This window comes from Suricata suricatta, chromosome 5 (assembly GCF_006229205.1).
Source record: "Suricata suricatta isolate VVHF042 chromosome 5, meerkat_22Aug2017_6uvM2_HiC, whole genome shotgun sequence".
Lineage (NCBI taxonomy): Eukaryota > Metazoa > Chordata > Mammalia > Carnivora > Herpestidae > Suricata > Suricata suricatta.
The window spans coordinates 72978877-72994267 of NC_043704.1; the positions used below are offsets into that span (position 1 = coordinate 72978877).

The 15391-nt window shown below is 49.9% G+C and overlaps 1 protein-coding gene across 1 annotated transcript in view; it reads left to right on the plus strand.

The window, feature by feature from the left end:
* XXYLT1 (xyloside xylosyltransferase 1) overlaps positions 1-15391 on the plus strand; it is a 158617-nt gene that overhangs the window by 82011 nt on the left and 61215 nt on the right. Inside the window, exon 3 of the mRNA XM_029939609.1 lies at positions 4875-5007. Within this exon, the coding sequence (XP_029795469.1) occupies positions 4875-5007 (133 nt within the window). The remainder of the gene's footprint in view (positions 1-4874; positions 5008-15391) is intronic.

The window sequence follows — 15391 nt, forward strand, 5'->3', positions numbered from 1 at the left end:
AACTACCGTCCCCCGTGGAAACCAGTGTTCAAAACCCTGAATGCTGATCTGTGAGGGGACATTGCCGGGAGCTCCTCTGCGTTCTGTCATCTACTGAGGGCCTGGCCAGCCTGCATCAGCCCTGGTGCTCATCCGAGGATGATGTTCCTCAAACCCCCAAGGCCACACAGGACTTTTCCTAACACATGGGCAAGCTTCCTTCTACCTGAGAAAATGACACACTTCAGTTCTCATTTTTGTGATCAAACACATACATGGCAAAATTTGTAAGTTCGAGGGGCTGGTTGGATGGTCTGTCTTCCAACTAGTTGGATGTCGCCGCAAACATGTTTCCAGGAGTGAACAGGTCGAGCTAGAGCAGGAGATGACTGGGTGGTGGACCGGCGGAGCTGGGGGACAGGTTTTACTACGGCATGTTGTAGTTCCCCCACCAGGCACTGAGCTTGCGTCTCCGTGGGTGGCTCCTGGTCAAGTGAGGCTTCTGCCTGCCTTTGAGGGTAGTACAACTCCAGGTGTGTTCTTAGAGAAGTGTAAAGATTTGTTAGCTTTGTCTGTTTTCTGACATCCCTGCCCGATGTTAATGTGAGAATATGGAGAGCAGTTTCCCAAAGCTGCCTATAACGTATGTGGATCATGGAAGTCTCTTCTTTCTTGAGCCACTACTATTCATCTTCCAGTTTACATTTCCAGGGTATGATATGCAGATCCTCCACAAGCTACTCGTATCGGGTACCTGGCAAGTCTCGTGCACAGCCCTTTGGGCCATATTATTTTGGCCACAGTATTTTCTGCTCTTGAGTTTATGGCCCATATTGGGAGTGGGTAGAGGGAAGGGGGCACTAATTGACATGGGAGCATGAGCTAGGCAATCGGAGGACCTGAGTTCTGGGATCAGCTTTGCCACTTGGTTCGACTGTGTGACCCCTGACAAGTCCCATGTCATCCTTAGTTCTCAGTTTCTCCATCTGTATAATCGATAGATTCGGTTTTCTTTCAGATCTGCTTTTTGTTTGTTTTACCATTTTCTTACAGCATTCCAACATGGCAGACATTCACCCAGCCTGGATGCTGGCCTTTGTTTTGAGTTTTGTAGATGTCTAGCCCTTTTTCTGAGTCGTTCTTCCTCATGCTTTATAGACTTCATCTCCTTGTTGTTTTGGAGTCGATTATCTCACCCGTTTATTACTTAAATCTCAGTGGTCATAAGTGCTGTCATTACAGATGTCCTCCAGCCAGCACCCCCTCTGGGCCATCACCATTGCTGTCACTGCCATGTATCCATGTTATTTCATCTTCAGAAGAGACTTTCAACATTATGGATACCACCCAGCCATGTAGTTCTCACAGGGAGACAACTACATTAAGGACCAGAGGCCAGAGGAGCAGGGCCCTTTAAGAGACTTACCCCAGTCCATTCCAGCCTTCCTAGTAAGCATCTTCCTCTTTCCAGCAGTGACATTTACAACTTGGCATCTTATTTCATAATTACATAAAAGAATAACCGCCTGGATAGAGGCCCGCATGACCCTGCAGGTTGTGCTGAGGGCTGTCGGCTCTCAGAACAGAAGGGAGTGTCCTCCTGCCTCAGCCTGAAGAGCAGTCACTGGGTCAATCCTTTCACCTCAGTGTGAAGAAGTCCACTGGTGCGCACCTGCTGCCTCTGCCCTTCCTAACCAGTTAACCGCATTTGGTGAAGTCCCTGTTGGAAGAAGTATTAGCAACTTTTAGTAAAATAAGGTACCTTACAAATGAGGAGTTATAAAACCATGAAGGCATCGCAAACTCCTGTGTCTCAGAGCTGCACATGGCCTTTTCCAGGTTTACTCCCAGCTGGTCCCTAAAGGGCAGGGAAAGGGAAAGTGCTTAGACTTATTGATGGGCTTCTTAAGAGAAGGCCAGGGCTCTGCCCAAATGAAGGGCTCTGCCCTGCCAGCACTTTCCCACCTTCGAGGAGCACTCACTCTGGCAAAGGTGGTGAGGCAGGTGGTGGCAGTGCCCATGACCTTTACTAGGGCCTGTCCAGGCAGGGGAGGGAAGGAGGCATTTGGGCGGCACCTTGCAGAATAGGTTGGATTTTGATGCCCTTGAAAGACCAAGGGGTACACCTAGCACATGGTAGGCTCTGAGGGAAGACTGGCTGACTGAGCGGCCTCTCCACTCAGTGCGTTTCTTTAGTTACAGCAAAACTCTTTGCATGTAGAGGACTTACCTTACATTCCACATGTGACCAGCTTGTTGCTCTGCTTTTTGTCTGTCATGGTCTTTGGCACTTCTCTGTGCCCCTGTGTGATGTCAGGGGATGCCAGATCTGCCTCCCTGGAGCTTCTCACTGATCAGAGGGGAATCAGGGTCAAGGGGAAAGAGCGTGCTGGGCTTTCTTGTGAAGCTGACCCAGGGTCAGACCCCAGCTCCAGCACTTGTTTATTGTGGGACCTCAGGCTGCTGACTTTTAACTCTCTAAGCCTGTTTCTTCATCTGAACATAGGAACAACTCAGCATGTTGGGTGGTTATGAGGAGTAAGCTAGTGCCTGTGCAATACTGGGTACTTAAAAACCACTCACGGAAAGGGTGGCTGTCATTGGAAGTATCCTCTGGGGCCACAAGGATGACGTTTCCCCTTCTTGCACAGCCCCGTCAATATCACAGAAGTTCCACCATACCTCCTTTTGGCCTCTCATCTTTTGGCCACACGCCCTTGTTCCCTTCTACCTCCTTCCTCAGCAGAACCTGTCATGATGTGGTTTCTCTCCTTAGGATGATGGTGCCCTCCTGTCCCTGTCTCATTAAGTGTGTGAAAGAGCCACCCGAGACCCTGGATGTAGGAGCTTGGGGCACAGGAAGTGGAAAGGAAGGGAGGGAGGAAGAAAATTGGCTGGTGAGGGGTGTGTGCACCCCCCCACCATGACTCCTAAATGGCTACAATTCTCATTCCTAGACATTCTCTCCTGGGACACAGTGCCCTTCCCTAAGGTCGCCATCAGGTTCCTTCTCTTTGTTCCCCAGGGCCACCTCTGAAAGCAACAGGTGCCGTGAGGCTCTGCCTCATGGTCTGGCTCTCTTCTCCAGTCCTAGTTTAGGGCAGTTTTCTGGGGGCTGGAAAAGTCACCACAAGGGCTCCTGACCCCAGGCCCGCGAGTCATCACCTTTTCTGGTTTCTCTGTTGTGGTTATTGCTGTTTTTAGTGCAGTGGGGAGAGCAGCAGTTTTACTCATTTGTGTGTGGGGGTGGGCAGTGTGAAGCCAGGCAGGCAGCGGCGTTCCGTGGCCGGGTGAGCCCATTTTCCTGCCCCCCCTTCCCATGGGGCCAGAGAGGCGTGACTTTGGTCCCCCCTGATTTCCTTTGTCCTGGGCAGCTGGGTTCTCAGCTAGTGTAACTTATTTTTTTCAGAACACTCATGTCAGACGTCAACTGATGTGTTTTTTTTTCTTGTGCCACAAAGGAAAATAGAACAAGAACAAATGAATCAGTTTTTCTGGAATCATAAGCCATGATTTCTTCATAAACTAATTTTGAGAATGGCTATTGAGTTCCACAAACATTCCTGAGTGTTTACTGACCACCACGGCCGGCACTCTGAAGGGGCAGAGGCCGAGATACCAAAGATAGGGTCCCTGTCTTCAGAGGGCTTCCTCGGAAAGCCTGTTCCCAGACAGCCGTCGTGTTCCGGATGGGTGTTGGTGTGCCCATGCATGCCCATCGTTCACAGCCCAGCCCAAGCCTCCTCCTCCATGAAGTCTCCCTTGACTGCACCAGGCATCAGTGAGTTCCCTGCTCTCCAGACCCTGGATCCCTACAGTCCTCCGCAGCCTGAATACAAGATGTTTCCCATCTGTCATCCCTTCTTCCCGGCACCACAGCCTCCTGAGGCCCATTGTCCCACCCCCACATTGACAGATGAGACAGCTAGGATCTAAAGAAGTCATTTTCCCAGGGTCACAGAGTTAATCAGCAGCAAAGCTGGAACTTGCACTTCGTGTCCTGATTCCCACCTCTGGCCTCCTCCTCAGTGCAGAGCACTTTCCTTCATCATTGGACCCTGAGCGCCCCCTCCTTGGAGTCCCTGGAGCCCCTCCCATTTCATGTCCTCACTAGTTTCTCCCCACTTGGTGTCAGTCACCTGCTATCACTGCTGGGGTGAGAGGCCCCGTCAGCTGGGTCTGGCCCCCTGCTGGCAGGAGCGGAGTCAGGCTTGGTAGGGGAAAGTGGGGGAGAACATAGCCAGCGCCTCCCTCCCCGCCCCTCGCCCTGACTCATCTGGAGGCAACAGAAGCAAACAGCGCTTCTGTGCCAGGTAATTGTGAGACTCAGTTTGTCTAATTATAGCTCACTTTGTCTTTCAGACAGCGGAATGCAAACAGAGTCTGAAGGCTTTCAGCTGTTCCCCTTTGGTTCAGCATCCTGGCCTGACACATTACGTTTGCAGAATGTGCTAATAAGGGTGGGTGTTCAGCCCTGTGTCCCGTGGGTCCCTTACCACCTGCGCCCCAAAGAGAAACACCTGTGTGTTGGAGTTCTCAGTAGGGCGTCCACATGTACCATCCACACTAGATCCTTTTGAGAACGCAGTCGTGTGCTGTTGACAGTTCCCCCGGGACAGTGGGCCTGAAGTAGGGCATGTGGTCACCACGTTATGAACACAGTGCGTGCCTGTGACTGGAAGGAAAGGTGGAGCGGTCGTTGATGGAGACTTCTCACGCGGAGTGGGCTGCTGGTGGATGCGGGGCCTCTGTTTCCAGCCATAACTTTGCGTCATTCAGTGACTGAAAGAATGATCCACTACCTGTTTCTGCAATTTCCACTCCTTTTCTGTTCAGTGGCTGAGCCTCCCTAGATGTGTGTCTGTGTCTTATTGTTTTCTTTTTCTTTCCTCCAGAGATCCTGCGGATAATTCAGCTGGACCTCGACCTGAAATACAAGACCAACATCCGGGAATTGTTTGAGGAGTTTGACAGTTTCCTGCCAGGCGCCGTCATTGGCATAGCCAGAGAGATGCAGCCAGTGTACAGGTATGTGGCAGCTGTTGGGGACGTGGCCTCCGGGACCCACTCCACCCCTCACCCCTTCCCCTCTCCTGCTGCCCACTGCAGATTGGGATCGGTAGGCAGTCTTTTCACACTTAATCTCTTAGAGACATGTTTGTACTTGCATATCGTTAATAGTGCAAGCAGATGGGTCCCCTCCAAGGCTGTGGATGCTGCCTCATTCTTTTTGGGGAGTTTGTGACATTTCTCTTATGGAAAAGGGGAGCTGTTTTGGTTGTTGGTTCTCATTAAGCTCAGAATTTCAAAATCCTGGGCCTCACCTTACAGAGCGAGGTATCAGGCTATAGCTTTCACTTGCCGGTGTGGAGATGAAGTAGGTTTTCGTGGCCTCTCAGTGCCCAGTGACCACTTTCCTGTCGAAGCAGAGCGGGGGTCTCAGTGTCTTATAAAGAGGCAAAGGTGGCACAGCTCTGGAACACAGGCTGGCCTTCCCCCGTCGCAGTGGAGAACGTGTTCTGCGTCGTGTAGGGCTTTATTGTCAAGCGCGTGCTGTAGAGAAACCCCAGAACCGGGGGGCATGTGCAGGAATAGTCATCGCAGCGTTGTGTGTGGAAGCCAAAAACTGAGAATGACTTAAATGCCCACAGATAGCAGAATGGATAAAAAAAATACGTTCATCCAAGTGAGTCCTACACAAAACCAACAATGAGCACATGGTGCCTACACGCACTGCTTGGCAAAACTAAACTGTGGTATTAGGGATGCGTGCTGTGCGGCCAGAATTATAAGGAAAACCAAGGGAATGGTGATCCCCAAAGTCAGCATGGCGCTCCCTCTGTGGGGGGGGTGGGGGGCTGGGGGGCTGAGGACATGGGTGAAGGTTGCCTCCGGATGCCTCGGTGTGGTGTTAGCCCTCTACCTCGGGGCATGCGCGGGGTTGCGTGTCCTCCTGTGTGTGTACAGTATGTCTTACAGTCGAAACAAAGGAGAGCAAAAGCAGAAGCACTTAGAAGTTTTCATGAAAAACTAGACCCATGGTTCTGGGTTCAGAGAGTTCCGGGTCACTGACTGATCCCCTTCCGGACAGAGCCAGAGCTCCCCCAAGGCCAAGCTGCCTGGAGGTGGGATTTCACTGTCCCCTGGGCTGGCCCAGTCTTTGTTCTCTACGCATCCCCTCCTGCTGGCTCCCTGGGGACATTCTTGGGGCCAGGCCGCCTTTGGAGAGCTGCAGAGCACAGGCGACTGGTGACCCAAAAGCCCGTGCTTCCCCCAAAAGAGAGGGGAAGAGTGACAGCCTGCTTGCTTGCGGTCATTTGCAACACGCAGATCACATAACAGGAAATTCCTGCGAGGCCTCTGAGAGGGCTGATAACCCCTGGGCTGTTCGCCCTGACGTCATCCTCTCCCACGGTGCCCCCCGCCGCCCTCCGGTCACAAAGTGGAGCCTAGTCCTCCGCCGGGAACAGGAGGGGAGGCTCTGGGCAAACATTTGCCGCTTCTAGCTCCTCGCCGCCTCCAGCTCCTCGCCGCCTCCGGTCCTCATTCCCTCACCTTTATACAAGGTATATCTTATGTCAGGGGTTCTCGATTTAACAACCAGAGGCAATGGGAGGAGCACTGAATTGAGTCCAAAGTCCTATGTGCTAATCCCTGTGCATGGGGCCTGGGTTCTCCCATCTGAGAACGGGAGCAGGTGTGCCCGCAGACTTCCCACCCCTGGCTCTGGCACTGTGGTCCCTCTCTCCTGTCCCCTCACCATTTCCTCAGCGTCTTTCCTCTGTCCTGAGGCTGCCTGTCTGCTGGGGACTCCTCACTGCTTGGTAGGGGCTGGGTCCCCGGACACTTGCACCAGGCTCATCATTAAATGCAGTCAGAGCAGTGATACCTTCAAACCCTGATCTGGAATCTTCTCATGTAATATATGTGGAAACCTGATCACATTTAAATAGATTTGGCCAGAATTTATGTTTTTTGTAGATCTAGGGTTTCATTAACCGTGAAACTGAAATCAATTGAATTATCTGGACTTCTCAAAAGAAATCTCTGAGACATTTAGATCCAAAATGAAATCGGATTTTTCTCACCTCCAGAGTCTTTAATTACCAGTATGTCCAGTGAGGAAAATCAGACCTCTGCGGCTGGGCTGCGGGAAGAGCCCTGTTTGTAGGGCCTGTGCACTCAGAATCAGCAGAAATGAAAACTCCTTTCGGCGCTCCTGCCTTCCCTTTCCATTCCTCCCCAGCTGAACCGTTTATAAAGCCTCTAATAATTAAGTCTGCAAATGACTGCCTTGCGCGACTGTGCGTCCTACTGGCTCTGGGTAATTGCCTCCGAATATTTGCCATCTCGTGCTGGGGCTGGGGATGGTTTGGTGCTGGCTGGGTGCGAGGGGGAATGCAGTGGGGATTTATTTTTGCTGCCTTCCACAAGGAAACTGGAAACTCCAGTGGCCCCAAAAAGCAAGTGTCTGTGCCTTTGGAGCCTGTGCCTGGGGTGCATGTGCTTGTGGGGAGGGGGTGGGAGAAGAAAGGGGGAAACGGGAGGACGGTTGGAGATGGGCCCTTCTCCTGAGCAGCAGCCTCAGGCCCACCGGACTCGGCCGTCACTCACCCTGTGGGCACTCGCCACTTCCCGCGCCCTCCTCCAGGAATGAGGAGCCCGTGGGAGTTCCCAACCACGTGCTCTCCCCAGTGGCGGAGTGTGAGGTGGGCACAGTTTTTGCCATAAGCAGAATCAGCTAGCATCTATGAAAGGAAGGGAAACTTTAAACAAAATAGCACAAAAAAAACCCCCAACAAAACTGGACTGATTAACCGAGTATGTTTTGATCTGGAAATTCACTAAGCAGAAATAAATTTGGATCTCCTCAACTACGTTATTTTTATAGTCACTTGTCTGACAGTCACTGTACTTCAAAAGGGCACATCTTAAGTCATTTTGATGGTTGTTTCCCCTCTATTGTGCGCCGTGAACGTTAGAAGCTTGGGGTGGGGGTGGAGAGGGAAACCTATTTCTCACTATTCATTTGACGAACAGCTTTTTTGTTTTGTTCAGTTGAGTTTTGTTTTACACTTCTCCCCTTGCCCCAAATGTGCCCTGACCCCACTGTGTGTTCTGGAAAATGATGGACTGTGGGATGCTAGGATAGTGATGGAGGAGGAGCCTTTTCCTCTGGGGTCCCTGCTAGGATTCTGTTGGGTCAGATGTCCTATGGCCTTTCTCACCTGAAAGTTGGGGAGCCGTGGCCATTTTGGGTGAAACGGTCCCGTCTCGACCCTTTCTCTGCCTCTTTGTCAGAGAACGAGTCCTCGTGGGTGATGTGTGTAGTTGGGGTACATGGCTAACAGGAGAGAAGGGGCTAGAACTTTCTCCTGTAAACAGAATGGTCTCTGAAAGTAGACCACTGTATTTTGCAAGTATGTGTCCGGTCCAGGATGCCATTTAGAATTTGCTTCCTTATGAGTGTATTGGAAAAGTAAAGAAAACTATTGGACCCTCCTTATGTACAGCCCATAAAAATTGCAAGTGTGATTCAGCAGGCAGAGCAGCTTGATGCCCAAGAAAAAGCACTCAGGTTGTACTCGGAAGCGGTGGAGGATAGTCCCTGAATTACCCCCCGGGATACTTTGCAAGGCACTTGATTCCCTGACCCTCTGTTTTGTTTTCGCTCTGTAAGCAGGGGTACCTATATTTCCAGAATTGCTGGAAAGCTCAAATGGAACGGCATGCATGGAAGTTTCTGGAGTGAGAGTGGCCTTGGTAAAGGGCACGTGCCCCTCTCCTCCCTCCATCCTCACAACGCCTTCGTGTGTTTTCTTTTCAAGGCAATTTCTTCTACGGGATGCCCCCACTCTCCCCACCCCAACCATACAGGGCTCCCAGTCAAAAACACACGGCATTCACTTAGGTTGGATCTCAGATAAACCAATAATTGTGTATGTATGCCCCAAATACCGCATGGGGACACATATACACAAAACAATTATTTGTTGTTTATGTGAAATTTCAGTTAACTGGATGCCCTGGTTTTTGTGGGTTTGCTTGTTTGTTTGGCCAAATCTGGCAGCCCTACCCCTACCCAAGAGTGAGAACTTTCTCTTCTTAGCAGAAGGGGGTGATCTGGGCTTTTCTAGAACATTTTCAAGTGAGCAGGAACGAAGTGTTACAGGAGTGGGAGCTAGTGAGGAAAACAGGGTGAGTGAGTGAGTGAGGAATAGAAGGAGGCAGCTCTCAAAGTCTCCACGAGGCACCAGGCCTGAGGTCACCACTCTGCAGGAGTTAGAAGCCTGCTCGGGATTTGGGCCCTTTGGGGAGGTCACTGGGGCTAGGAGGCCTGGCAGTGACTGAGCTTCGGGCCGCAGGGTTCCTGCTGAGCCTGGAATGAGTCAGTGTGTATGTGAGAGAGGCACAGAGACTGTGTGAGAGAGAACGTGTGTGTGTGTGTGTGTGTGTGTGTGTGTGTGTGTGTGTGTGTTGAGGAGCTGGGTCACAGCCCTTGGTTATGGTCTTTCAGCCTTGGAGCTGGCCACCCGAGGAGCTGCTGAATGGGAGCTTTGTTGGTGGGGGCCCCTGGCTTCCGGTTCATTCTCTGTTGGCTCCACAGGCCAGCTGTGTGTTGGTTTGAGCCCAAACCCACCATGAAGTGGAAGCAGCAGGCTAATCCTGTCAGCTGCTGATAACACGCCACTAGGCAGGAATTTGCTTTTGTGGTAAGTATTTTCGTAGTGTCCACTCTTGCGCCTTTTTAGGGCACGTGGTTTTAATTGATAGCATTTGTGCCAGCCTAGCCTCCTTCCTGATGTCGGAATGGACATGTCCGGTTAGTCTGCAGGCTGCCTTATGCGGTTCCTAGGGCTGGTGAAGGGCTCTCAGGGGAGATGGGGAGGAAGTGAAGATTCAGCACAGAGGTAGGAGAGGAGGATGCAGAATGACCCCACCTGTGCCCCTCATAGCTGTGTGACCCTGGGCAAGCCTCTTGACCTCTCTGAGCTTCAGTTTCTATAGCTGAGAAGTGGAGATTATAGCACTGTATAATACTATATATGGGGGACTTGATTGGCAGGTTAAATCAGATAATGTATTTATAGCACCTAGATATAAGATACAGATACAGACATAGATAGATAATGTGTCTATAGCACGGAGTAGCACTCCCTAGTGGTGCTGGGAGTTTTATCCAGTTCTAGCTTAGCCACTTACTAGTTGTGTGACCCAAAGGAAGTCCCTTAATTTCTGAGCATCAGTTTTCTTATACGTAAAATTGGAGCAGCTGATAACTTAGCATAATTAGTGTTAGTATTTTGGCTTCTCAGCATGTAAACTCCCTTCCTATGTTTGAGGAATTCCCTGTCATATAAGCCATCCCCACCTTTGTGGAAGACAAAAAGGCTGATACTTTATTTCCTGAACTCACGGTGTTGTTGCTGGGTTCCCCTCCTTCCCTCCCTCCCTAAGTTTGGTATCTACGCAGGCACGTTTTTATACTTTTGCTGTCTACCCTAAGCAATATAGGCTGTGGGCAAAACAGAAACAGTGTTGCAGGAAGTCAACTGGTCCACAATAGAGGAGGGAAGTTTTAGTGGGGAACCGAGAGCTCAGACAGGGGGACGCACGCATGCAGAAGATGGCTGTGTGGTTGTAGGCGTGCAGGGGCGTGCAGAGGCAAAGCGGGGGCAGGCACCCCAGTCCCTGCTCCCCAGTGTGAGCCTGACGCCCCACCTCCCCATTTCAGTGCCCTGCAGGGGGCAAACTGCTGGCCATGCGCCATTCCTGGACTCAGCCAGTTCCTCTAGCCCTGATGCTCCCGAGGTTTGTGCTCCATTTGTGCTCCTGGAGATATTCCTCTTGCTCTTTTTTTTTTTTTTTGATGTTTATTATTGAGACAGAAATAGAGCACGAATGGGGAAGGGGCAGAGAGAGAGGGAGATAGAAGCAGAAGCAGGCTCCAGGCTCTGAACTAGTTTGATGCGGGGCTCAAACCCACAGACCGTGAGATCATGACCTGAGCTGAAGTCGGAAGCTCAACGGACTGAGCCACCCAGGTGCCCCTCCTCTTGTTTTTTAACCCTACTATGTCTTTTCCCATGCTGCACTCCTTGAATTAAAAAAAAATCAGTATATAAAAATAATATATTTTCATTAAAAATTCAAGAAGTATGTGAAGATTATTATTTTGCCAGAAATTTTCCACAGATTTATCAATGTGTGTGTGTGTGTGTGTGTGTGTGTGTGTGTGTGTGTGTGTATCCATGGACTCATACTTTATATACCCTTGTGCATCTTTTTCTTTTGTTCACTTACCAGTATATCTTGGCCATCCTTATACCTAACTCAGTGCTCCTATATTAAGTGTTGCTAGTCTCCCAGAGTGTGTGTGTGTGTGTGTGTGTGTGTGTGTGTGTGTGTGTGTGTTTTCTTCTTTTTGTACTTAGGAAAACTTCCAAAACCTACAAAAGTAGAGAGAATCATGTAGTATGCTGGGTGCTTCATTGTTACAACATTCAAGGAGCTTCAATAATTCTTAGCCCTCAGGGCACCTGGGTGGCTCAGTCAGTTAAGCTTCTGATTTTGGCTCAGGTCATGGTCTCACAGTTTGTGGGTTCAAGCCCCACGTCAGGCTCTGTGCTGACAGCTCAGAGCCTGGCGCCTGCTTCTGATTCTATCTCCCTCTCTCTCTGCCCCTCTCCCACTCATATTCTGTCTCACTCTCTCTCAAAAATAAATAAAAAACATTTAAAAACTTTAAAAAATTATTTAAAAAATAATTATTAGCCCTCAGCCAGTCTTGTTTCATGTCTACTCCCAGCTACCTCTCTGCTTCTCCCCTCCTTGCTTTCTGGGTTTTTTTTTTTTTTTACATTTAATTACTTTTGAGAGACAGAACGTGAACAGGGGAAGGACAGAGAGAGGGAGACACAGAATCTGAAGCAGGCTCCAGGTTCTGAGCCAGCAGTCAACACAGAGCCCGACACGGGGCTCAAACCCATGAACTGTGAGATCATGACCTGAGCCAAAGCCAGATGCTCAAGCGACTGAGCCACCCAGGCACCCCTTTCTCTGTTATTTTGAAGCAAATCCTAAACATCATACCATTGCATCTGTAAATGTTATTTTTAATCTATTATTTTTTTAAAGCATCCTATCTTCCCTGGCTGGGTCTGGAGCAGAGAGGGTTCTGTGAACTCCTAATGGCATTCTGTCATCAGGTTTCTCCGTTTGAAATCAATTTGTATGAGGGAGGAAGATGGACAAACCCGTCTCTCACATCCAGCCAACCAGCGCTTTCCATCTCTCTCCGGATTGTCTTATGTCGGATGTTACTGTAGCAGTCCTGGCTGGAAGGGTTTACGCTAATAAAATTCAGGCCCTCTGTTCAGTAGGCGTGAAGCTCTGCTTTATAAGAGAGCGCCGCCACCACCATCCTTTCAGGTAGTAGCTTCTCTTCTTCCCTCTGACACCTGAAAATGAATTTCTTGGCTCTTGTTCTGGTGGATTTTTTTTTAAGTAACCAAGATTGAACCTGTCAGTTTCTATTACAGTTAAATCTGAACAACAGAGAAAAAAGGCTACCACCTCTTACAGCAGTGACTGATAAAGAGGCCAAGTATTTCTTCATTTGCTGGGAGTCGGGAGGCTGGGCTCTGGTGGGGCCCATGGGATCTGGAGGCTGTGATGGAGGCCCAGAATTCCTAATAAAAGGGGAGAGAAATACCTACCCCGTGCTAGAGACAAAAATACCTACTGTGAGGTGGTTATTTTTAAATCACACCATTGGGAACATGTGTTTTAAAAGAAACAATGCGTATACAGAAGCACCGAAGTGGAATTGTGTTTCCTGACTGCCGCGCTGGGTGAGCTGTGAGCGTCCAGTGGCCGCCAAAGGCCGTGGGACACAGGAGGCGGCCGGAGATGGAGTGTCAGGCTAAGACGAGGTCCTGCTTGAACATGGGAGGGCTTCCCTCCTCTGAAAACACAGCCCCTTTTTCATTTTCTTTCTTGCCTTCCTGCGCATTAGGAGTGCTGTGGCCCTACTGAATCAATTAAAAAAGGCCGATCACATGGTACCTGACACAGATGTCCCTTGAAAGATTGAGCGAGGAAATGAATGAGCGGACTGGGTGGGACCAGGTTGCTTGATGTCTGCAGGGTGTTCAGAGCGAGCACCAGGCACATGGTGGATGTCTGCGGGATGCATGAGGAGCACATGTTTAATCAGAACATGCTTCCTCAGTAGTGTGTTGGCAGCTGTCAGGCAAGAATCCACAGTCCTACTGGTGGTGTTCTTTTTTTTTTTTTAATGTTTATTTATTCTGAGAGAGGGAGTATGCGCATGAGTGGGAAAGGGGCGGAGAGAGAGAAGGAGGGAGAGAGAAAATCTCAAGCAGGCTCCATGCTGTCAGCACAGAAGTCGACGTGGGGCTCGATCTCACAAACTGAAATCATGATCTGCACCAAAATCGAGTTAGACGGTCAACCAACTGAGCCACCCAGGCACCCCACCACTGGTGTCCTTATATAAAGCACTTTCACATGTGTCTTTTTAAAGATAGTCCGTGGGAAACATTGTTATTCTCAATTTTTACTGGGCCCCTCGTGTGTGAACCACACAATTAGGTGCTTCGAGGCACCATGAGGTAGAAGACATGGCCCTGCTTTCAGGGAAGGAGGTAGGGCAGATCGGTGAAGACGCCAATGCCAAGTCAGCGCTGTGACTTAGAGGTTTTCCTTGGACAAGCCACACAGATGCTTTTGTGCAGGAACTGTGAGTGTCACTGTGTGGCCCACACCATTCTGCATTTAACATTCTGCTTTCAGAATTCTAAGATGTGTGTCGTGTTTCTTCTGAAAGACTTTTTGGAAGGGTGGTGGGATTTCTGTGCTCCCAGGAGGGACCTAGCTCTATGTACAAGTACAAAGCTCACCCAGTAGGCTTTTGCTGAGGGTCTAGCCAAGCAGTAGAGAGAAGCTAGACCCCACCCTTCAGAAGCTTACAGCCTCACTGGCGGCACCCCCCCTCCAGATCATCCCACTGGGAGGTGGGCCTGGCCAGGTGCTCCAGCTGAGGCCCAGCAAAGGAAAATGGGCTGGGAAGACTGTCCTTTTTTTTGGTGTTACCAGAACTTGTTCCTTTTTGCCACATAAAACTCTCATTGAGGGACCCTCATTTGCAATCCAGGCAGCAAAAGAAGACTCATCCATAAATATCTTCTTGGGGGGGACAACCAAAATAGCATAGTTGAATCACAGGGGCATATGTAGAAGAGGGACTTTGTGTGACAAGCAGCATGTGGCAACATGACTGGCTCCATGTGAGGGGAATTGCAGTGTGGCTCCCTGGCCCCGGTGGGCGCACATCTCAGCTGCATGCCTGCCCTCCTGCAGGTGACCGAAGAGAAATGGATATTCAGGCCCCCTGCCCCCTGCCTCCGGGTTAGCTGCAGAATTAGCCACTGCAGAAATGTCCAGCTTTTACTGGATTGGAGTTTGAAATGAACACCTTACCTCCCACTCCTGCACTGGGTGATTTCTTTCAATGCACCATTTACCGTTGACCGTAGAGAACCCCTATGGTCTTCTGTTTAGAAGTGGTAGAACCTACCCTAGTATCAGGGAGCCACCCATAGGAACACTTATGATCCAAGGACCCTGCTTTCCTCAGTGTCTCTGTCTTTGACAATTTTCTATCATTCGTAAAAGAGGAAGCTTTTTAGGAACCAGAATTGCTTTCTGTGTAATAATTTGCCTTTTGGTCCTCGTAGATGAGCGCTCATTATGAAGCTACTGGTCCTGACGGACTCTCAGAAACACCAAGTCCTAGAGATGCTCGTGGGGCCTCATTACTGTCAGTCAGGGTGGTGTGAGGTACTGGTGCATTTGACTTCTCTGGTTCCACTCGTTTCCCCATAGGGGAACACCGCCACCCTTAATAAAATGAACCTAGGATCTGCACAGAGTATGAGCAGGGGAAGCCCTCTCCCTGCCTCTAGGACCATCTTGCCTTGTGTGACCCAAGTATCATGAATTCGGAGCTGTAAAGAAGGCAGTATAATCCTAGCACCCTACTTGGCTTGGCAGCGAACGAGATTTTCGTGTTCTTGATGTAACTGCAGGTCCTTGGTATTCAGCCTTCAGGGAGCCTGGGAAATAGTGTCTAAGCAAGGTGAGGGCATAAAGAGGGAGCATTTTTTTAGAAGGAATAACTAGAGCAGAGGAGAGGCATCTCCATTTTCTCTGCTCGTTCCTCCCTGCCAAAATGTCATCAGGGTTTGGGAGGATTACGATGTGATCGCGGTCACTCAGGCCACCTCTCTACGCATGCCTCAGTTTCTTCCTGCTGTTGTCAAAGGTGAAAGGCATCATATAGATGAGCAGGCCGTACGCTTTTGTATTAATGGGGAGCAGAGATAGT